This window comes from Perca flavescens, chromosome 15, assembly GCF_004354835.1.
Source record: "Perca flavescens isolate YP-PL-M2 chromosome 15, PFLA_1.0, whole genome shotgun sequence".
In the NCBI taxonomy this organism is placed as follows: Eukaryota; Metazoa; Chordata; class Actinopteri; order Perciformes; family Percidae; genus Perca; species Perca flavescens.
In genome coordinates this window covers 8753828-8777696 of record NC_041345.1, presented here as the reverse complement: position 1 = coordinate 8777696, position 23869 = coordinate 8753828, and the positions used below count along the sequence as shown (strand labels likewise).

At 40.3% G+C, this 23869-nt stretch overlaps 2 pseudogenes and 7 gene segments (V, D, J or C); all 9 read left to right on the top strand.

Moving 5' to 3' along the window:
• The first annotated feature begins 3467 nt into the window (after positions 1-3467).
• On the top strand, positions 3468-3978 carry LOC114569151 (immunoglobulin heavy variable 3-21-like). The segment is given in 2 exon segments: positions 3468-3571; positions 3652-3978. Coding segments are annotated over 2 exon segments (357 nt in total).
• A 1621-nt stretch (positions 3979-5599) lies between these two features.
• Positions 5600-6044, top strand: LOC114569381 (immunoglobulin heavy variable 1-24-like). The segment is given in 2 exon segments: positions 5600-5651; positions 5740-6044. Coding segments are annotated over 2 exon segments (348 nt in total).
• A 663-nt stretch (positions 6045-6707) lies between these two features.
• Positions 6708-7285, top strand: LOC114569380 (Ig heavy chain V region 3-like). The segment is given in 2 exon segments: positions 6708-6776; positions 6912-7285. Coding segments are annotated over 2 exon segments (420 nt in total).
• Positions 7286-8416: 1131 nt separating this feature from the next.
• LOC114569379 (Ig heavy chain V region 914-like) lies at positions 8417-8906 on the top strand. The segment is given in 2 exon segments: positions 8417-8505; positions 8596-8906. Coding segments are annotated over 2 exon segments (366 nt in total).
• Positions 8907-9306: 400 nt separating this feature from the next.
• Positions 9307-9836, top strand: LOC114569164 (Ig heavy chain V region 5A-like). The segment is given in 2 exon segments: positions 9307-9431; positions 9529-9836. Coding segments are annotated over 2 exon segments (351 nt in total).
• Positions 9837-10974: 1138 nt separating this feature from the next.
• LOC114569139 (immunoglobulin heavy variable 3-30-3-like) lies at positions 10975-11488 on the top strand. The segment is given in 2 exon segments: positions 10975-11028; positions 11156-11488. Coding segments are annotated over 2 exon segments (363 nt in total).
• A 6301-nt stretch (positions 11489-17789) lies between these two features.
• Positions 17790-19020, top strand: LOC114569378 (Ig heavy chain V region 5A-like; annotated as a pseudogene).
• Positions 19021-20090: 1070 nt separating this feature from the next.
• LOC114569145 (immunoglobulin heavy variable 3-30-3-like) lies at positions 20091-20600 on the top strand. The segment is given in 2 exon segments: positions 20091-20151; positions 20271-20600. Coding segments are annotated over 2 exon segments (360 nt in total).
• A 1419-nt stretch (positions 20601-22019) lies between these two features.
• Positions 22020-23524, top strand: LOC114569158 (Ig heavy chain V region 914-like; annotated as a pseudogene).
• Positions 23525-23869: the final 345 nt, after the last annotated feature.

Here is a 23869-nt window from a genome sequence, read left to right as displayed (position 1 = left end):
CCCTCTGGTGTCCCTAGTGTCCCAAGCTGCCTCTGCCCAGTGTCCCAGCACTGCCCAGCACCCCTCTGGGCGGTTTCCGGTCACTGGGACCACCTCTGGGACTTTGCGGTCACTGGGACCACCTCTGGGACTTTGTCACTGGGACCACCTCTGGGACTTTGCCGGTCTCTGGGACTTCGCCGGCCTCTGGGACTATGCTGGTCTCTGGCGTCCCAGAGACCGCCCCTAAGACTGTGCCCGTCTCTGTCACTGTGCCTGTCTTCGTCCCTGTCTCTGTGCCTGTCCCCATCCCTGTCACTGTGCTCGTCTCCGTCCCTATCACCGTGCCCATCCTTGCCCCCGTCACCGTGCCCATCCTTGTCCCTGTCACCGTGCCTGTCCTTGTCCCTGTCACCGTGCCCATCCTTGTCTCTGTCCCCTTCACTATCAGTGTCCCCATTACTTTCCCTGTGTCTGAGTCTGTCCCGTCTGAGTCTGTCCCGTCTGAGTCCGTCCCTGTTCTGTCCGAGCCTGTCTTGTCTGAGTCCGATTCTGTCCCTGTTCTATCCGAGTCTGTCTTGTCTGAGTCTGAGTCTGTCCCTGTTCTGCCCGGGTCTGTCTTGTCTGGTTCCGAGTCTGTCTTGTCTGAGTCCGAGTCCGTCCCTGTTCTGTCGGAGTCTGTTCTGTTCGAGTCGGTCCCTGTTCTGTCCTAGTCTGTCTTGTCGAAGTCGGCACAGTTATGTGTTCCCTGTGCCCCCAGTGTCCTCTGTGTTCCCTGTGCCCCCAGTGTCCTCTGTGTTCCCTGTGCCCCCAGTGTCCTGTGTTCTCTGTGCCCCCAGTGTCCTCTGTGTTCTCTTTGCCCCCAGTGCTCTGTGTCCCAGTGCTCTGTGTTCTCTGTGCCCCCAGTGCTCTGTGTTCTCTGTGCCCCCAGTGCTCTGTGTGCTCTGTGCCCCCAGTGCTCTGTGTGCTCTGTGCCCCCAGTGCTCTGTGCCCCCAGTGCTCTGTGCCCCCAGTGCTCTGTGCCCCCAGTGCCCCCAGTGCTCTGTGCCCCCAGTGCCCCCAGTGCTCTGTGTTCCCTGTGCCCCCAGTGCTCTGTGTTCCCTGTGCCCCCAGTGCTCTGTGCTCTCTATGCCCCCCAGTGCTCTGTGTTCCCGTGCCCCCGGGGCTCTCTGTGTTCCCCGTGCCCCCGGGGCTCTCCCTCTGTTCCCTGTGCCCCCGGGCCCCTCTGTTCCCTGTGCCCCCGGGCCCCTCTGTTCCCTGTGCCCCGGGCCCCTCTGTTCCCTCTGTTCCCTGTGCCCCCGGGCCCCTCTGTTCCCTGTGCCCTGGGCTCCTCTGTTCCTGGTGCCCCAGTGACTGTTTCCCCCTCCTGTCTTCCCTCGCTGCCCTCCCTGGGCCGTTCTTTGTTTTAGGGTCGTCTGGGATCCGACCCTTGAGGGGGGGGTTCTGTTGTGGTTTCTGTATTTTGCCTTGTGTTTTGTGCCGTTTCTGTTGCTTCGTAGTTTTCTGTATGTTTCCTGTTTTTGTTGTTCTCCCTTGTGTTTAGTGTTGTCAAGTTTCTGTGTTTAGTTGATTTCATGTTTCCCGGTTTGTATGATGGACAATGAGATTCTGTTGCTTCTCTAATGTGTTTGTATGGAGATTCGCTCAACGAATCAGCGCGCGTCTCTAATGTGTGTATGGAGATTCGCTCAACTATTCAGCTCGCAGCTCATCTAAATATTCATGACCATACCATATTTGGAAGAAAAGCTCTTGTTACAAATAGGGCCAAAACACAGGGATGCATAAGGGCCAATAAATTATCAACCAGGCCATTTTCAGCCCAACCAATGTTACATACCCCATTAGGAGACCATAAGGAACAGTGTTTAATACCCTATATAATCATTCTATCACCCCTTTAAAGGATTTAGTTTTTTTCATGTCATATGTTTTCCCCTAAAAGGCTCAAAGTTTCTCTGTATGTCTGTTTCTTTAGACATCTGTAAACACTGAAACCATTAAAAGTCTTTTATTAAAAGCTGCAAAATATATTACTATTCACAAAATTTTGGCTGCTGTTAGTGGATTTATGTTTGCACCAAATACACTCAGTAAGCAAATATATGAAAAAATAAATGCAGGTAGCAGCTACTACACAGCTTGGATCAGACAGCATGCAGGGAAAGGACTGGAGTGATTGTACATGGTGGTGTTGCATCCACCAAACTACAAAGATTCACTGAAGAACAAGTTCAGTATCGAATTAAGACTCTCCCAGTAACTCATCATCATCATCAGACCTGAACAAAAACCCCTCAGAGCCTGAACACTTGTAACATGAAGCCACCAGAGGAGGAGCCCTCAGACCACTAATGGTTTCAACACCAGCTCACTGTTACAGTAAAGAGAGAAACTGTTTTATATATATATATATATATATATATATTTTTTTTTTTTTTTTTTTTTTTTTTTAAATGGTGATTTATCTACAGTACATTATAAATTAATCCTCAAAAAGTCAGTTTCTCTTTCATAACATTGTTATTTCTTTTCATTAACATTCTAAAATGTGTTCGTCAGAGAACCAATTTCCACAATTCCACCACTACCTCTAGTCTTGTCAAGAGAACCATCTTGAAGGGCTTTGAAACTGAACTTGCCATTCAAAACTCTTTTCTTTATCCATTTCTGATCAAAGGTTGTTTCTGCTAGCCACCCACAACATTACTGTGCATCGCTTCCTGGTTTCCCAAAACTGAAGAGCGTCCCGAGGACCAAATCACAAAACGTGCGTACATTAATCCTACATCAAAAACAACTAATGGTGTTAAGTGTTTGCGTTAACTCTTTATTATGGCGTTAATTTTGACAGCCCTAGTTTAAATACTTGGAGGTTTCAATCACTGATACATCATTGTTTGTACTCCCACAAGACAGACTGAATTAGACTTCTAGAAATCGTTACATAACATAACAACATAAATTGAACTTATTTAAGTGATTATGTATGAATGCAGCTGAATATTCTTAAAAAGTTGAATTTTGTGCTCTGAATTTTGCTAGATTAAAAATCAATGTTTGGTCTAATAATATTGTACATAAGCTTTATTCACATGAAAACCAGCAATTTGATCAAAAATAACTTTAGGAGACATGAGATGTTGTTTATTATCTCAAGCCGACAAGGTGATTTACCTACTACGTGAACTGAAAGCAATTTTTTGAATTAAAATATTATTAATACCTTTTATTTATGAACAGTAACATTATTCCATTATTTATACTTTGCATTGGACAAAATTGCGAGTAAATAAACACATTCAAATATTACAAAGTGACTTAGAGTAAAAATAAATTAAAATAAAGGATTAGGTAACATCAGGTTAAACATGTGAAATGAAGTCAAAATGGTAAGAGATACGGTGAGATGATTTGTGAAAACACAAAATACAGTTAGGAGAAAGCCAAAAAAGGAGGAGTCAATGCAAAACTCCGATATCTTCACCTCTACTTATCTGAGTGTAGAGAGGAGGACAGAGAACAGTGGACACACAGTTTAACATGATGGACTATAGGACAGGACTGCTGCTTTTAACTCTCTGCTGGGCAGGTGAAGATTTTCACTGATTAAACATAGTTTTGAATTGTGTAACATCTAAGATCATGTGATGTTTTTTTATATCTTGACAGGTGTTGATGGTCAGACTCTGACAGAATCTGAACCAGCGATTAAAAGACCTGGAGAATCTCACAGATTGACCTGTACAACATCTGGATTCACATTTAGTAGCTACAGGATGGCCTGGATCAGACAGGCTCCTGGAAAAGGACTGGAGTGGATTGCGAGTATCTACACTACTGACATCTACTACTCTCAGTCAGTCCAAGGCCGGTTTACCATCTCCAGAGACAACAGCAGAGAGCAGCTGTATCTGCAGATGAACAGTCTGAAGACTGAAGATTCTGCTGTTTATTATTGTGCTCGAGAGCCACAGTGACTGGAGTTGGTTGAGCAGCTGTACAAAATCCTACAGTATTCTTACTTAGCTGATGAAGCCAAATAATGAAGATGATATATGAATGTATTATTTATATCATATATTTTATATCATATATTTTTTAATATTCCTACTTTTTTCTAATTTTTTTCCCTAAATTTTACATTATGTATCATTTTTATAATAAATTACCCTTTGTCTCTTCATTATTTAACGTCCTGCTTTCCTGAGAAATTATATTACTCAACATTAAACACACAAAAACACAATAAAGATCACTTGTTTGCAAAAGTGCCAAAAACATCACAACGATCTGGTTGCTTAAATTAAACTACTTCAACTCCTGCAGTAAGAAACATTTCTCGTCTTTGCTCAGATCCCGTTCTTATAGATATATTCTTAGAAAAAAATACAATGTTTTAACTTTTGTTGTTTTTAATAAAATCATGAAAATGTGCCCTGAAAAATATAGACATTATTAACCACCAACAATAACCATTATATACATAAAAAAAATATCTTACCTTAATTTCAATTTATTGAATTTATTTAAAGGATAGCCCCTTGATATGTATATCATTTATAGAGGGGGTCCTATCCTCGTATGTGAGATATACTGTATGTGTGTATGTGTTTTTTGTGTTATGGTTGTCTAAGCTACTGGATGCCTAAAGTTTCCCTCGGGATGAATAAAGTATCTATCTATCTATCTATCTATCCATCCATCTATCTATCTATCTATCTATCTATCTATCTATCTATCTATCTATCTATCAATTATCACTTCCTTACAAAACAGCCAAAGACAGCAAAACAATCCTTGTCCCGTTATGAATAAAATAAATACTACATACACATTTCAGCCATGTGGCATCTAAAGCAGGAGTGACAAATAATGTTACATTTTCTTTCATAAAAACCCTAGAATGCTTCAGTCTCAAGTTTCTCTGTCCTCTATATGGAAACACTTAGTTCTGCTTATCTCTTTGATTTTAACTGACTGCCACTCAAAACTACAATTTTATACTCCGACCCTTTGAGAGCTTGCTTCACCCCAACAAAAATACAACATTTAGGTTATGGATCAGCAGTGACTGATTCTTAATGTATTCATTTAGTTGTATATTTCTCCATTTCATCATTTCAAATCAATTTCAATATAAACAGTTAGAAGACCGAAGGAGCTGCTGTTTATTCTTGTGTATGTAAGTCATTGGGTTGGAAGCTGAATGGATACTGTAGTAATACTGCAATAAGGCAAACTTTTACTTCCTTGGCTCTTTGTCACATTGTTTTCTCTATTAGCAGTAATCCACCTCACTTAGGTGAACAATAACCTTTTAAATTAACGTCTTAGACTGACATTACAGCTTGTACTGTATACATTGAACTACACACCACACAATCTTACCCTCTTAGAAATGCACACAGTTGAAAAACTGTCCAAACACACTGAAAATAAGAGAAACAATGAACATATTTAATGTATCTCAGTCTGTTTCGAAAAACCTCTCTCTCTCTCTCTCTCTGTATCTCCCACTGCTAAAATGTAAATTCACACTGAAGCATAATCCCCCCCATTCTGTCAACACAATATATATAATCCCCATAACAGCCTCTGCAGTTGAAGACTGAGTCAAGTTCCCACCATGACAGTTGTACAGAGTGTCCTCCTCTTGGCTCTCATTTCAGGTGAGTGAAGTCGGTGTTGAGCGAAGGAGGAGAAAAGGAGCTTTGGATGTCGGCTGGCTCCCTGTAATCTAAACTCTGTCTCTTCCAGCTGCTCAGGGCCAGTCCCTCACCTCCTCAGAGCCAGTGGTGAGCAGAGCTGGACAACCTGTCACTCTGTCCTGTAAGGTGGACGGACTGTCTCTAGCTTGGCTGCACTGGATTCGTCAGAAACCAGGGAAAGGACTGGAATGGATCGGACGCATCGATAGCGGAACTGGCACAATATTTGCCCAAAGTGTCCAAGGCCAGTTTTCCATCACCAAGGACACTTCTCAAAATCGTGTGCACTTAGAGGTTAAGAGTCTGAAACAAGAAGACTCTGCAGTTTATTATTGTGCACGAGAGCCACAGTGACACACAACACTACTAAGCTGTACAACAACTGAATAACACTGATCTCTGTGTGAGAAGCACTGAAGCATGTCAGGGCTGTGAAAACACATGTTCCACTGAATGATTGACAATTTATAATGAAAGATATGTCATTAATAAAAACTGTATTTGTCAGCATGTTGGGACAGTTTATCATGACTCAGAGCCTGCATTTGTAAAAAGATTATTGAAATTAGAAAATAAATTCAATATATTATAATATATATAAGTTCTTTCCTAAAAATAGCTCTACAGTGATGCAAACCACCAACAGTCCTGCAAAAATACCCAGCACCCATGTGACTCAACCATACATTTTACATTACATCATTCATTTGTGTGTTCATTTAACGTAAACCTTACAGATAATCCTTATTTTTTTTTACTTTTTGGTTATATGATAAAACACTACAAAAAAGTGATCATGTTTCTGGATGTGATATTGTATATAGCATAGAAGGAAAAGCAATTATAATAAAAAAATGAAAGAATAATAAATTCTACAAATATATTTATTATTGTACAAATTACACAGAGTGCTGGTTTAGGAGCCACTCCCTCCCCATTATGTTCTGATGCAAATCTTGAGTCTGTGCAGTGTACTTCTGTCCTGCTGACTGCTCTTGTACTTTGTGTGGAGCATCAGATGTCACATCTCCAGCCTCAGGATGATGAACACACTCACTCTTCTGCTGGTTGCTCTCTCTCTGCCCTGTGAGTTCTCCTGCTTCTTGCTGTGTTATCTTTTCTCAGACATCATGGACTGATGGTCAGTCAGTGACACCAGAAAACTTCCCAGATGACTGTCTCACTTTCTTCTGTGGTTCTTTTCTCCTTTCATCTCATCAGGTTGTACAGGTCAGAGTATGGAGTCCATTCCTTCCAGTTCAGTAGTGAAAAAGCCTGGGGAGACTCTCAGTCTCTCCTGCAGGGGATCTGGCTTCACATTTAGCTGCTGTGTTATGAGCTGGATCAGACAACCTGCAGGAGAAGGAATGGAATGGATAGGGAGCGGATACTCTACTTCAAGCAGTAACACTTATGCCAGCAGTGTTCAGGGCCGTGTAGAAATCAGTAGAGATGACAGCAACAGCATGGTGTATCTGAGACTGTCCAACTTAAAGCCAGAGGACTCTGCTGTGTATTACTGTGCCAGAGAAACACACTGGTTAAATGAAGCAGAGAGGCTTGACAAAAACCTCATACAAATTATTTTCCCATGAACCTCCAGGTGGCAGTAGAAGATAAGACGTCAGATGATACTAAGGAGAATATGACAGTGTCTCTAAACACACACACACACAAATTCATGACCACAATGGAAGCAACAGCTGATGTTGTGGTTTGTGACTTCCTGTTTTTTAGTGTTATTTTTATTTCATTTTAATAGTTTATTTAGATAGGGACAGTGCATATTAATGGACATCAGTACAAGTACACAATGTAGATATGCTAGAGTTAGCACCATAGCTAATTTTCATCTATTGTACATAGGCAGATACATAAAATTAAAAACATGAAAACAGTAACAAGCATGCAACACCCTCATAGTTTGAGAGGCAAGACAAACACTAACAACAGTCAAGACAAAATACAACAGAACATACATTGTTACACATAGTGAAACGTGTGAGGCAGTCAAAAGTTAAAAGTGAGTGCATCTTTGGTTTTCTAAAAGCCAGAATTTTAAACGAGTTTTAAAATTGATGTATGTGGGACGGTCCCTTATTGTGGAGGGAAGGCTATTCCAATATTTATTTCCCTTTACTCACAAAACAGTGTGTCCAAAAGTGGTGCGCCTAAAAGATATTACACAGTCCCGCTTGGTGGAGGCCCTTGTACTACCACCACTCTCAAATCTTTGAAAGAAATCATTCAGTGGGGGGCGGGGCACGATGATGTACAGCCCAAAACGGGCATACTTAAAAAAAATGTAATTCTCAAAACTATATAGTTTGTTTTCCCAGTATGCTACAGTGATTAAATGATATGGCTTTTTGTTACAATTGAAATTTGCTTTTCTACAAAAAAAATTGTAATAATGTTCCTTTTTTTGATTTTGAACAGCAGGGGTTGAGAATATATTTGGACATTTATGAATGATATATCCAGAATATGGATGGCCAGCAAATGCTGCTGAGCAAAGTATATAAATACATCTAATCTGAGTCTAAATAAATCTATCTTCCTTATTGAGAAAATCATAATCACTATGTAAAGTTAGGATTTCTTTCCCCCCAGATATGTGTTGTGTTTCTCTTATAGGAGGAGGAGTCAATGCAAATCTCTGACCTCTTCCATCTCTACATATGTGTTGCAGAGTGAAGGACAGACACTAAATCACTGACATACACACTGTAGACTGGACAGAGACAACTGGCTTTAACAATGATCAGACCTGATTATTTGGTTGTTTTTCTCATCCTGTCATTTAACTGGGCAGGTAAGAACAATAGATGTTTTTCTGACAAACCTTTTACAAAGACAACATAGCTGCATTACAGTAACTAATGAGCTGTTTACATGTCTGTAGGTACTGAGGGTCAAACACTGACTGAGTCTGAATCAGTGGTTAAAAGACCTGGAGAATCCCACAGAGTGACCTGCACATATTCTGGGTTTGGTGGGGATTATGAGAATGCTTGGATCAGACAGGCTGCTGGAAAAGGACTGGAATGGATCGCTTACATCAGCAGTGGCAGTGGCAGCATCTACTACTCTCAGTCAGTCCAAGGCCGGTTTACCGTCTCCAGAGACAACAGCAGACAGCAGGTGTATCTGCAGATGAACAGTCTGAAGACTGAAGATTCTGCTGTTTATTCTTGTGCTCGAGAGCCACAGTGACACAGGAAGGAGCAACGCTGTACAAAAACTCAACATGTCAAAACAAGTCAAATCTTTGCTTTCTTCTGTTCTCATTCACACAGTAAGCTTCAGTTCAACATCAATTATTGCAGATCCCCCATATAAAGTTGAAGCAGACACTAACTATTCTGTTAATCTGTTGATTCTGTTGTAAATATAAAACTATTTGTCTGACATGTTTGACTTGTGTTAGACAATTTGTGATTAAAAACAAATGAAATTTAAGTTTGTTTTAGGTTTGTAATAAGAACTACATTTACTTTCATGTGTCAAAAATATATTTCATAACACAATTTAAAACTTTACTTGTGACAGGACAGTCCATCCTTCTTTTATAGCCTGTCAGTGTCCTTCTCTATGCAAAGTGAACTTCCTCACAGTCTGCTATAAAGACTTGATATCATGCTGTCAGTTGCAGCAGAAGAAGAGAAGCTCCCATCAGATCACCTTCAATAGCAACCATGTTCTCTGTAGCTCTGCTGCTGCTGCTGGCTGCTGGATCCTGTGAGTCTCACTGAGGCAGAGACACTGACAGTATGATCACAGCACACTGTTCACTGTTATTACACTGATTCAATACTCAACATGTTCTTCTCCACAGGTGTGAAGTGTGAACAGTTGACCCAGCCAGCCTCTGTGACTGTGCAGCCAGGTCAACGTCTGACCATCACCTGTCAGGTCTCTTATTCTGTTAGTAGCTACTACACAGCTTGGATCAGACAGCCTGCAGGGAAAGGACTGGAGTGGATTGGAATGGCAGAAGTTGGATCCACGACACGCTTCAAAGATTCACTGAAGAACAAGTTCAGTATCAGCTTGGACTCTTCCAGCAACACAGTGACTCTAAATGGACAGAATGTGCAGCCTGAAGACACTGCTGTGTATTACTGTGCCAGATACACACAGTAACACAAACCATCAGTAGACCTGAACAAAAACCCCTCAGAGCCTGAACACTTGTAACATGAAGCCACCAGAGGAGGAGCCCTCAGACCACTAATGGTTTCAACACCAGCTCACTGTTACACTAAAGGATGAAACAGTCTTTATATTTTTTTCAAATGGTGATTTATCTACAGTACAGTATGAATGAATCCTCAAAAAGTCAGTTTGTCTTTCATAACATCGTTATTAATTTTCATTAACAATCTAAAATGTGTTTGTCAGAGAACCAATTTCCACAATTCCACCACTACCCCTAGTCTTGTCAAGAGAACCATCTGGAAGGGCTTTGAAACTGAACTTACCATTCAAAACTCTTTTCTTTATCCATTTCTGCTCAAGTCTTGTTTCTGCTAGCCACCCACATCATTACTGTGCATCACTTCCTGGTTTCCCAAAACTAAAGAGCGTCCCGAGGCCCAAATCACAAAACATGCATGCATTAATCCTACATCAAAAATAACTAGTGGTGTTAAAAGCGTTTGCGTTAACTCTTTATTATGGTGTTAATTTTGACAGCCCTAGTTTAAATATTTGGAGGTTTCAATCACTGATACATCATTGTCTGTACTCCCACAAGACACAATGAATACAGTTTAATTTTCTTCAGAATACATTTTTTTTTCTCTGAATTTTAGTAGTTTAAAAATTGATGTTTGGTCTAATAATATTGTACATAATCTTTATTCACATGAAAAACAGCAATTTGATCAAAAATAACTTTAGGAGACATGAGATGTTGTTTACCTATCTCAAGCCGACAAGGTGATTTACCTACTACATAAACTGAAACCAATTTATATTATACATATTACGTTATTCCAATATTTGTACATTGCATTGGAGAAACTTGAGAGTAAATAAACATATTCAAATGTTATGAAGTGACTTACGGTAAAAAAATAAATAAAAAAGGATTAGTAACCTCAGGTCAAAAATGTGAAACTAAGTCAAAATGGTAAGAGATATGGTGAGATGATTTGTGAAAACACAAAATACAGTTAGGAGAAAGGCAAAAAAGGAGGAGTCGATGCAAAACTCAGATATCTTCCACCTCTACTTATCTGAGTGCATAGAGGAGGACAGAGAACAGTGGACACACAGCTTAACATGATGGACTATAGGACAGGACTGCTGCTTTTAACTCTCTGCTGGGCAGGTGAAGATTTTCAGTGCTCTCGATTTGACATTCCCATTTGTATTACTGACATATTTCACATAAAGATTTTCTCTGATCTTTGTACCAAGGTAATGCATGACATGCTTATCGTTTTTTGGTTTGACAGGTGTTGATGGTCAGACTCTGACCGAATCTGAACCAGCGATTAAAAGGCCTGGAGAATCCCACAGATTGACCTGTACAACATCTGGATTGTCATTCAGTAGCAGCTGGATGGCCTGGATCAGACAGGCTCCTGGAAAAGGACTGGAATTTGTAGCAACTATCGAATATGATAATGCCAGAATCTATTACTCTCAGTCAGTCCAAGGCCGGTTTACCGTCTCCAGAGACAACAGCAGAGAGCAGCTGTATCTGCAGATGAACAGTCTGAAGACTGAAGATTCTGCTGTTTATTATTGTGCTCGACACCCACAGTGACTGGAGTTGGTTGAGCAGCTGTACAAAATCCTACAGTACCCATTCTTTCAGGCTGGTAGTGCATAAGTATTTTTCATAAAATGTATATATTTAATAATTTTACATTGCATTGTTGCTGTTTTCAGGTTGTTAAGTGGTTTTATATTCTGTAATGTTGTTTTCATATATGTTTTTATTATGAATTAATATTCCTCCCTGCATTAAACAGAAACTTGAAAACACATTAAAAACACAATAAAGATCACTCACTGATACAAGGTCCAAAGACAGCCCAACAATCTGGTTGCTGAAATTAAACATTCACAAATACTTTACATTTCTACAAAGTAAGACACAATTCTGTCTATAAATGATATGATGTGGAATCTATGAGAATGAAAAATAATGTTACCGTTTTTATAAAATCACTAGAGGACAGTCAGTGTCTAGTTTCTCTCTCCTCTGTTACTAAAAGGAGAAACTCAGATCTGCTGTTCTCATTGATCTTAACTGACTGATACTCAAACTCAGAAATGATTCAAATTGCTCTGTAATAAAATCAATAGGTAAATAAGAATATGTCACGCTTTCCATCACATACTGTAATTTCCTTAAAATTATTTCTAAGAGAAAACAGCTGAAAGTGGAGATGAGTGATCACAGTGTAACCATCATGCCAGTTTGGCACTGGTGAGAACGTATGTCAAGGGGTTACTGTCTGTCACGACAATGAACTGGTTTCCGTACAGGTAATCATTAAATTTTAAAACAATAGCCCACTTTAAAGCTAGAAATTCTAACTTGTGGGCAGGGTAACGTGATTCACTGCGTGATAGCCCTCTGCTGGCGTATGCAATCACCCGCATGTGACGGTCCTGCTCTTGATATAGGACTGACCCAAGGCCCAGGGTACTGGCGTCGGTGTGGAGGACGTAGGGCAACTTGGGATCAGCAAACCCAAGAACAGCCTGAAAATCCGAGGAAAAACCTTAGCTGTTTCAGGTCTTGGGGCCTTGGCCACGTTTTCAGGGCTTCCACTTTTCCAGGGTCAGTCCCCACTCCATCTTGTGATACGATATGCCCCAGGTACTTGACAGACGTTTGAAAGAACTTGCATTTCTCCGGGGAGAGCTTAAGGCCGAATTCTCTGAGACGGTTCAGGACTTTCATCAGCCTCACCTCATGTTCTCCCAAAGTCTTTGAAAAAACAATGATGTCATCAATAAATACAAGAACCTCCTTCAAATTCATATCTCCCACACATCTCTCCATCAACCGCTGGAACGTACTTGGAGCATTTGTGACTCCTTGAGGCATCCGGTTAAATTCCCAAAATCCCATGGTACAGACAAAGGCGGTTTTGGGTTTGTCTTTTTCCTCAACCTGGAGCTGATAATAGCCGGACTTTAGGTCAAGGACGGAAAACCACTTTCACCCAGTGAGTGAGGAGAACGCCTCTTCCATGTTTGGGAGGGCGTAAGCATCTTTCACAGTCTGAAGATTGAGTTTCCTATAATCAATACGGAGACGGACCTCTCTGTTCTTCTTCCTCACTACCACTATGGGCGACGAGAATGGAGACTCAGATTCTCTGATTACTCCAGCTTGAAGCAGTTCTTATAAATGTTTACGGACAGCCTCCACGTCATGGGGATGTATGGGGCGGGCTCTGTGCTTGAATGGCGTCTCGTCTGAGAGCTTGATTTGGTGCTTAACCCGATCAGTTCTGCCGAAGTCAAGATCATGCTGTGCGAAAACTTCAGGCATGCTGTTCAGTTTCCAGGTGATACGCTCTTTCCATTCAGCAGGAACTGGAGAATCACTGAAGTTGAATGTGATGTCTGACTTCTGGAGAGTCTGATTTTGAGGTAAGTACACTATGCTCTTGTGAGAGAACTTTCCGAAAGGCAATGATCTCACCAATAATACATCTTTGGGGGACAATAACATCATTGTCTGACTCGTTGGTAAGTACTACTGGGACTTTGCATGGCTTTGTAGCGGGTAAATCAACAAGGCAGGTTTTCACCAGCAGACCACCTGGCAACGAAGATGAGAAAGGGTGCTCCAGAACTACTGATTTCTCCGTAGTGAATCCACTGACTGCAACACAACCTTCCAAGACCACAGTCTGGCCAGCTGGGACCAACTGGGGGTCTTTGCCATGCATCTTCACCAACCCAAGGTTACCATCCTTACTCTGTTGCTGCCTGAGCTCAAGGACTTTGAGCACTGCCTTTTAGCCATGTGCTGCTGGCTGCTGTGCCTCAGGAGCAGTTTCACAGTACATCTCATAAAGTACATTGAGCGTGTTGGTACCTATCAGCATGAGTGAGTCAAAAGCAGCATGAACATCTGGAACCACCAAGGCGAGTGTTGGCACCTCGATTTCCACTCCCACGAAGTCTTTGGGGAAGGTGACACTCAGCTCAATGTATCCAAGGTAAGGTACACACTGACCATTGGCTCCTTGAACTTCAAGTAAGTCGAACAGTGGTTTGATTTCATGTCCAGAAAGGTGTTGCTGATAGAAGGACTGAGGGACCGTGGTAACTTGGGAGCCCGTGTCCAGTAAGGAGATTGTGGAGCTCCCCTCCACTTCCACTCGTGCTGTGCTCTTTGTGCCTACTAAGCCTTTAGGTAGCTTGAAGGGACGAACTCTTGTATAGGACTGTTTTAGCATGACACGTTGCTTGGGTTCAGTGGGACATGGTTGACCAATATCAGTTCTTGTCTGTCCCTCGACAGGAACTGAACTCAGTTTAAAGGGAAAGTAGGGGTGTTCTGTGCTTCCCACAACTGCTGTCGTTGTCTCAGTTCTTTCCGTTTTGCTGCTACCAAAGCAGGATTGGCATCAGACTCACAAGTGGCAACGACGTGCCCATCCTCCCCACAGCGAAAGCAGTACCAAGGCTTTGGCTTGGAAGTTGCACCCTTGTGAGAAGTTAAGTTGGTTTCTGTGGTTGCATGGTCAGGTTTTTGTGTGTTCACCATTTTTGAAGTTTCTCTCTTGGGAGACACTGTCCTTTTCTTTTTCATGAAGGATGTTAGCTGACTTTTTAAGTCTGCAACTTGTTTCCTTAGCTCATTTATGCTGCTAGTGTCAGGCTCAGCTTGGGTCTAACCACAGTTACACACAGTTTGCACGTGGGACACAGCTTTCTGCTTCGTGGTGCCCAAGTGTTGTTTCATTCTCACGGCCTTGGCTTCCTGCCTATCTTCCTCAGTACGTAAAAGCATTAAGAGTTCAGCGAATGATGGGGGGTTCTGTTTTTTATGTTCTAGGCAGAGGTCTTTTAAAAGCAGAACGTTGTCCCAACAGCCCCTGCAGAACTGTCGAAGTAGGTGTATGTCCACGTCCTGTGCTGGGACGCCTCCTCTGCGCACAGCTTTACACAGGGAAACTTGAAGACGCTGCAGGTAGGAAGACGGGTTTTCTCCAGAGTCCTGGAACGTGTTCATGAACCTTACAAACAGTTCCTCCCCATCTTCAACGGTGGCAAATGCAGAGTCTAACGTTTGCAGATAAGCCGTAGGGGGTGCTTCAGGACCAAGATGTCTAACAGCATCAGAAGCTGGGACAAGAAGACTCTCAAGGATTTTCCTTGTTTTCTCAAGATCAGAAACGGAGAAATCTTTCATCATTAAATCTACATGAGACCGCCAAGCGTCGTAATCAACCTCACTGTATGGTCTAGGGATTTTCCCAGAGAAAGCTCTCAACCTCAAAGTGGAATGAGAGTGTGATGGTTTGTCTTCTCTCCTTACAATGTGCTCCACCACTATCTTTTGCACCTCAGGTGGGTTGAGTTCACTGGGGCTCAGAGTCATGGGTGTCTTTGAGTTAAATGAGGGAGCAGTTGTCCTCTGATTAACATCCAAGAGATCAAGCTCAGAAACATCAACCAACTGTTGTGATGGAACGTCATGCTGGCTGGTCTCTGCAGCCTGCTCAACTTCCTGTAGGTGTTGGAGGGAAGTAGGATCCTCACTGGATCCAGCACCCTCAATAGACTCCTCTATTTGGGACATTACCTCCTTCAACACCTCCTCAAAATCCTTTCCACTGAGCTTGGCTATTTCTTTGAGCTTGTCAAGGTAAGTTTGTGTGACATTACTGCCTACTTGTTGTGTGTAGACACTTGCAAGGGCTCGAACATAGTAGGTGATATCAGGACTGTCTGGGAATGGGTGAGTGTAAGGCAAAAGAGGTTCTAATGCTTGTACAGCAGTGCCGTGGTTATACTCTACTATCATGTTTGTATGAAACTCTGTAGTTGGGTCATCTATCTTTACAGTCCTATTGATTGAACCATATTTTTTCAAAAAGTCAAAAATGTTTTCATCTTTCTCGGATCCTGTCAATCCACTCACTAGAACTGCTAGTTGTTAGTTAGTTCCAGGTAATTGTTTGGCAATGAACTAGGCTCCTGGCTGGCTCGCCAAATGTTATGTAACCGTTTAGGGGTGGGGAACAGAAATGGATTACTCTATAAAATGATTAATTATGGCCAGTGGGATCAGAAGTTCTATGTTCGACTACGGAGCCCAGGATTAACCAAACAATACGCCAGGAATGACTCAAACACAGTTATGCTTTCTTTGAGAAACAAAACCGCTTCCCTTTTATTACATGGGTGGGAAGGATAAGCAAAAACATATGAAAATTACACACTTTAAAATTGCACAAATCTTACCCGGGTAAGTAGAAAAATAAAAAATGTAAACAAAACTCACAGCTGTGATTTAAAGTTCGGAATTTCCCCCCCGTTCTGAGTCACTTCAATTCTGTTTCAGTTTCAGTTCAGTTCGGTCCACTGTGGAAGTGGAGAGAGTTTGTACTACCGCACAGTTGGTGGTGGGTGCGTGTGTGTGTAATGAAGTGTTGAATTCTGCAGGCGCCGTATCTCTTGTTCTCCTCTGGGCTGTGGCTCGTCATCAATGTCTCGATACAGGCTCCAACATCCAGGTAGATCAAAGGTTCAAAGGGTCCAACAAAAAAACCTGACCTACAGTGAATAAGGTCAGAACAACCATTTAGCTTTTTTCTTTTAGCTTTCAATCATGAACTAGAATATAATTCATGTTAAATCATCATATTAAACTGAACATTGTAATACGATATCACAATATCGGTAAACTATTCTCAAAATATGCTTAGAGATAATGATTGAAAAACCTCTTCAATATAATATCAAAATACTGCTTCCACATAATAGAACACAAAATAACAGATACTAGTAAGCAGACACTTTGTGTACCCTTGGCCATGTGAAGGCATGTTTAAACACATCTCAAATAAAATGTAACACATAAGGATAATTTAAATATTAATGTGCCCAAAATACACAGATAAAAGTGCTAAATCAACACATTCCACAGTTAAGTGTGTAACAATTATCTAAACAAACATATTACACAGCACTGGATTAAGTCTGCAGCTTTAACATACCAAGCTAATGGTTTTAGCGTTAATGAATGGCGTCTGCCATTGTGCTAGTTAGCATCTCAGCTAGCGCTCCAGGTGCGCTAGTGTTAGCGGCTAGCGTTAGCGGTTAGCATGGTAAAAACGATCGCTCACCGATGCGTTTTCTTCGTGAGGGACACGTCAGTTCTCTCCGGCTGCACTCTCACAGGTCCAGGGCTCCACACTGGATTGTTTTTAAAAGTTTTTATTCCGAGTTTTAACAACTTTTATTGGAATGTCTTGACGAGGTAGGTATCGTTCGACATGAGGTTTGCTCTCTGTTCTTCCAACAGCTCAATAGTGTTGACAAACTGACCGAAGAGCCGGTTAATTAACCCGACTCGTGTCACTGAGCCGGGAGAATCGAGTGCCTCAATGAACCGACTCACTCCTGTTTTTTTCTTTTACTTCATTCGTGCCGTTGGCATTATATATATATATATGTCAATGGTTGGCCGTTGTGTAGCTGGTATTCTTCTGCTACTGTGTGTGTTGTAATCTATTAGCTCATTAGCGCCTCCACTGGACTGGAGTGTTGGTGCTAGAATCTATCAGGAAATGAGCTACTAATGCCTAGACCCTATGCCGAACGAGACCTAATGTAACCGTGCAACCGGCCGGCCCGCTCGACTCTAATGTGATCAAGCGGCGTCTTGGTTCTCGGCAAGTTTGAGTTATTAACCGAGCCTTGTTTCTGGTGCATCTTAGAGGATTGTGTTCATGGCAATTCACACATTATCGATGGGGAAGTACAGTACATCACATACAAATACACAAATGTTATTTCGGTAGTTATGTTAAGTTAAATGTTAGAGAAGTGAATGTTGCTACGTGGTAGCTAGGCTAGGCTGTCACAAGGAGACCGCGCACCAGGCTAGTGAACGAGACCTTAAGGACCGTAACCGAGGGTAGGCTACTGCACGAGTCTATATTCAAACGGGTGTCTAGGTTCTCTGCAAGTTTGAGTTATCAACCGATAGCAGAAGCCTTTATTTCTCGTGCATTTTAGAATTGTGTTCATGGAAATTCATATGCTACATTACCAAGGGGAAAGTATTAGGCCTATATCACATACAAATACACGTAATGTTATCTTGATAGTTATGTAAAGTTAAACGCGATCATCTTTGTTAAAGTCAACAGTTCTTCTTTTGCAGTATAACTTGATCATTTGTTACAAAACATTTTCTTTTTTAACAGGTGTGAAGTGTGAACAGTTGACCCAGCCAGCCTCTGTGACTGTGCAGCCAGGTCAACGTCTGACCATCACCTGTCAGGTCTCTTATTCTCTCAGCAGCTACTACACAGCTTGGATCAGACAGCCTGCAGGGAAAGGACTGGAGTGGATTGGAATGAAATATACTGGAGATTCTTGACATTTGAAAATTATAAATTAAGCCTTGGGATAAAACTGTATTATCAAATTTTAAATGGTCACATTGTAGCTGCTCTGTCTACGTTGGTTCCAAAACCCAGTTCAAGGTCCGAGCGCATTACGAGATCTGCTACAAATGGACTTTTGCCTTTACCGGCTTTTAGAAACTGTTATGGACAGCGATCTTTTTTCTATTTGCTCACTAAAGTCTGGAATGACATTCCACAGCACATCAGAACTTTAACGTCAATAACATCATTTAAATTAACATTTGCTCGCTATTTAATGGAGAGGTTTACCTGCGACCATTAAGTCAGCTTTATGGCTTTGCCCTGCTGCTCATTCTCTTGGTCTGTGTGTTTGTTACTGTTTCTGTCTAGGAGTTTTGTTGTGTATATGGTGTTTATGTTCTGCAGAGCAGGAACCTGCTGAAAATCAGTTTTACACTGAGTCAGGCCCGATTGTCTTTAATCTTTTCCTGTTTAATAAATAAAAAATGAAAATGAAATGAATTCATACTACAAAGATTCCCTGAAGAAAAAGTTCAGTATCGACTTACAGACTTCAGCAAGACAGTGAATCTAAATGGACAGAATGTGCAGCCTGAAGACACTGCTGTGTATTACTGTGCCAGAGAGCCACAGTAACACAAACCATCAGTAGACCTGAACAAAAACCCCTCAGAGCCTGAACACTTGTAACATGAAGCCACCAGAGGAGGAGCCCTCAGACCACTAATGGTTTCAACATCAGCTCACTGTTACAGTAACAATCTAAAATGTATTTTTCAGCGAACCAATTTCCACAATTCCACCACTACCCTTAGTCTTGTCAAGAGAACCATCTGGAAGGGCTTTGAAACTGAACTTGCCATTCAAAACTCTTTTCTTTATCCATTTCTGCTCAAGGCTTGTTTCTGCTAGCCACCCACAACATTACTGTACATCACTTCCTGGTTTCCCAAAACTAAAGAGCGTCCCGAGGCCCAAATCACAAAACGCGCGTGCATTAATCCTACATCAAAAACAACTAGTGGTGTTAAAAACATTTGCGTTAACTCTTTATTATGGCGTTCATTTTTACAGCCCTAGTTGAAATATTTGTCATTGTCTGTTCTCCCACAAGACAGACTGAATTATACTTTTAGAAATCTTTTAACATTAATTTACCTGATTTAAGTGATTATGTAGAAATACAGCTGAATTTTCTTCAAAAGTTGAATTTTCTGCTCTGAATTTTGTTAGTTTAAAATTCGATGTTTGGTCTAATAATATTGTACATAAGCTTTATTCACATGAAAAACAGCAATTTGATCAAAAATTATTTTAGGAGACATGAGATGTTGTTTACCTATCTAAAGCCAACAAGATGATTTACCTACTACATGAACTGAAATCAATGTTTTGACTGAAATTATTAATAATAACTTTTATTTATGAACTGTAACATTATTTCATTATTTGTACTTTGCATTGGACAAAAGTGAGAGTAAATGAACACATTCAAATGTTACAAAGTGGCTTAAAGTAAAAACAAATTAAAATAAAGGATTAGGTAACATCAGGTTAAAAAGAAACAAAGTCAAAATGGTAATTCTGAGATGATTTAAGAAAAACACAAAATACAGTTAGGAGAAAGTCAGAAAAGGAGGAACAATGCAAAACTCTATTCTAGTTTCATCAAAGAAGATTATAGACAAAGTCCAGATGTTTCATCCCTGTGAGGAGGAGTTAATGCAAAACTCAGATATCTTCACCTCTACTTATCTGAGTGCAGAGAGGAGGACAGAGAACAGTGGACACACAGTTTAACATGATGGACTATATGACAGGACTGCTGCTTTTAACTCTCTGCTGGGCAGGTGAACATTTTTACTGCTCTCGATTTGACATATTTTATTTGACATATTTCACACAAAGATTTTTCTATGATCTGTGTACCAAGGTAATGTATGACATGCTTATTGTTTTTGGTTTGTAGGTGTTGATGGTCAGACTCTGACAGAATCTGAACCAGCGATTAAAAGACCTGGAGAATCCCACAGATTGACCTGTACAACATCTGGATTGTCATTTAGTAGCTACTGGATGGCCTGGATCAGACAGGCTCCTGGAAAAGGACTGGAGTGGGTTGCGAGTAGCTATGACAGTAATAACATCCGCTACTCTCAGTCAGTCCAAGGCCGGTTTACCGTCTCCAGAGACAACAGCAGAGAGCAGCTGTATCTGCAGATGAACAGTCTGAAGACTGAAGATTCTGCTGTTTATTATTGTGCTCGAGAGCCACAGTGACTGGAGTTGGTTGAGCAGCTGTACAAAATCCTACAGTATTCTTTCTGGGCTGATGAAGCCAAATAATGAAGATGATATATGGATGTAATATTTATATCATATATTTTATACATTATATTTTTAATATTACTTTTTTCCCCCCTAAATTTTACATTAAATATCATGTTTAGATAACAAATTAACCATTGTAAAAAGCTTTCATTATATAATGTCCCATTATCCTGAGAAATATTATTACTGAACATTAAACACACAAAAACACAATAAAGATCACTTGTTGGTAAAAAAAAATCAACAAACAAAAATCTGGTTGCTTAAAGTAAACAAAAAAACCTCAACTCCTGCAGTAAGAAACATTTCTTGTCTCCTTATTGGGGTGATAAACTCTGCACTGTCTCACATGACTAATGTCCTCAGGTCAAGTTATTCAAAATGAGACAACAAAGACATTTGAGTATGATTGTTAATGACTGTTTTATTTTTGCCCCAATGCCAGTCGTCCTCAATGACCCTCAGTAGCTCAAAGCTCTATTGAAAATAAAGTATAAATCGATAAATTCTTCTTGTACATGTTGTCTCTGGGTACATAAAGTGGCTAAAGAAAGATTTCAGACAAATTAGGAGGCAGCAGGTACAATTTGTATAGAGAAAACAACCTGTTATGGACTCTACTCCCATAACCCCTTATGACATGTTTACTCCACAAGACATCCAAAAACTGCAGGAAAACAAACTGAACATCATTTAAAGTTTAAAGTTTAAATTGTTTAGATGCCCTATTGTCATTGTCACAAAGTGTTCTCCTCCAACTCACATCTGCACCAACTTTTCACATCGGGTAGTGACAAGGGAACAAGAAAGGGCTTCAAATAATAAAAACACTTTTTGGGGGTCACATTGATTAATCTTTCTGTTTAAAAGTAGCTACAATTCCTGTTTTAAAACTCTAGAGGGCAGACAAACTGGCTTTAACACTTATCCCAGTGATGTCCATATACAGGAGTATAAAAGACAGGGAAGTGACATAAGTATGTTTTATTTTCAGCCCCTAATGCTCCAAATATTGATGTTCTCCTCTGTGACATGATAATCTGTTACAAACATTTCTGCCATGAAATGACCATAAACCTACTAAAATGCCACATCCAGGTGTGCTGGGCACCACTGCTTCAATGAATCAGATGACAAAGTATGCTTAAATTATTGTAAAGTTGATAACCTAGTTACTCATTTATAAAATAGCATTTAAAATGGGCAAATGTAATATGGACAACTCCTAGTCAATAAAAATCAAACCATCTAGTTTCATCAAAGAAGATTATAGATTCCAGTCCAGATGTTTCCTCCATGTGAGGAGGAGCGATCAAAACTCAGATAATGGTTTCTACTTATCTGAGTGCAGAGAGGAGGACAGAGAACAGTGGACACACAGTTTAACATGATGGACTATAGGACAGGACTGCTGCTTTAACTCTCTGCTGGGCAGGTGAACATTTTCACTTTGAGGTGGTGGAATTTTTGGAGCAAAAGAGGAACGATTAAAAGAATAGTTTCTCAGCTTCATATCACAATGTTAAAAACAACAGACAAAGCCAGAAATCTTGGTGTAGTCATGGACTCAGACCTGAATTTTAGAAAGCCACATTAACATACCAAAAAAATGGCCTATTAACAAGTTAAAAATATATCAAGGGTTAAAGGACTTATGTCTCAGCAGGATCTGGAAAAACTTGTCCATGCTTTTATCTTCAGTAGACTTGACTAATGTAACGGTGTCTTTACAGGTCTCCCTAAAAAACCACCAGACAGCTGCAGCTGATTCAGAACGCTGCTGCAAGAGTCCTCACTAAATGTTCTAAAAGTGGAACATTACCCAGTACTGAACTCTCTACACTGGCTTGAATGTTTGCCTCAATGAATTGATTTCAAAATACTTTTACTGGTTTATAAATCACTAAACGGTTTAGGAAAAAAGACATTTTTTTTTTTGATCTGTAATATCTATAACATTATGATTTAAACCAGACCTCTCAGGTGGTCATGGGACAGGTGTACTTGTTGTCCCCAGAGTCAGAACAGAAAACAGGGGAATCAGCGTTCATTTTTTTTTATGCTCCACATCTTTGGAACAAACTCCCAGAAACCTGTAGGTCTAATGCAAAACTCAGTTCATTTTAAATGAACTAATTTTAAAGACCCTGGTTGTTTTTGATGTTGTCATTTTCTTTAAATAATCTATTTTATTGTGGTTTAATTTCAAATATTTGCACTGTAAATGTTATTCTTATACTGCACAAACATTTTTATTCTTGTCTGTTAATGTTTTTAAATTTGTTTATTAATGTTTTAAATTGATTTTTAATTGTCTTCTAACTGCTCTTTAATGTTTTATGTATCTTCACTTTGAATTATCTGTTGCTGAAATGTGACTATACAAATAAAGTTTAACATGATGGACTATAGGACAGGATTTGATATTTTAATCTCTGCTGGGCAGGTGAAGATTTTCACTGATCTTGATTAAACATAGTTTTTAATTGTGTAACAACTAAATTCATGTGATGTTTTTTATGTCTTGACAGGTGTTGATGGTCAGACTCTGACAGAATCTGAACCAGCGATTAAAAGACCTGGAGAATCCCACAGATTGACCTGTACAACATCTGGATTCACATTTAGTAGCTACGGGATGGCCTGGATCAGACAGGCTCCTGGAAAAGGACTGGAGTGGATTGCGGCTATCTACGGTAGTAGCTACTACTCTCAGTCAGTCCAAGGCCGGTTTACCATCTCCAGAGACGACAGCAGAGAGCAGCTGTATCTGCAGATGAACAGTCTGAAGACTGAAGATTCTGCTGTTTATTATTGTGCTCGAGACCCACAGTGACTGGAGTTGGTTGAGCAGCTGTACAAAAATCCCACAGTATTCTTACTGGGCTGATGAAGCCAAATAATGAAGATGATATATGAATGTAATATTTATATCATATATTTTATTCATTATATTTTTAATATTACTACTAATATTATTTTTTTCCCTTAAATTTTAGATTAGATATAATTTTTAGATAATAAATTACTCTTTATCACTTGGTTATACAACATCCTGCTTTTCTGAGAAATAGTATTACTCAACATTAAACACAAAAACACAATAAAGATCATTTGTTGGTAAAAGTGCCAAAAACATCACAACGATCTGGTTGCTTAAAGTAAACTACTTCAACTCCTGCAGTAAGAAACATTTCTTGTCTTTCCTCATCCTCCCTGGGCTGATAAACTCTGCAC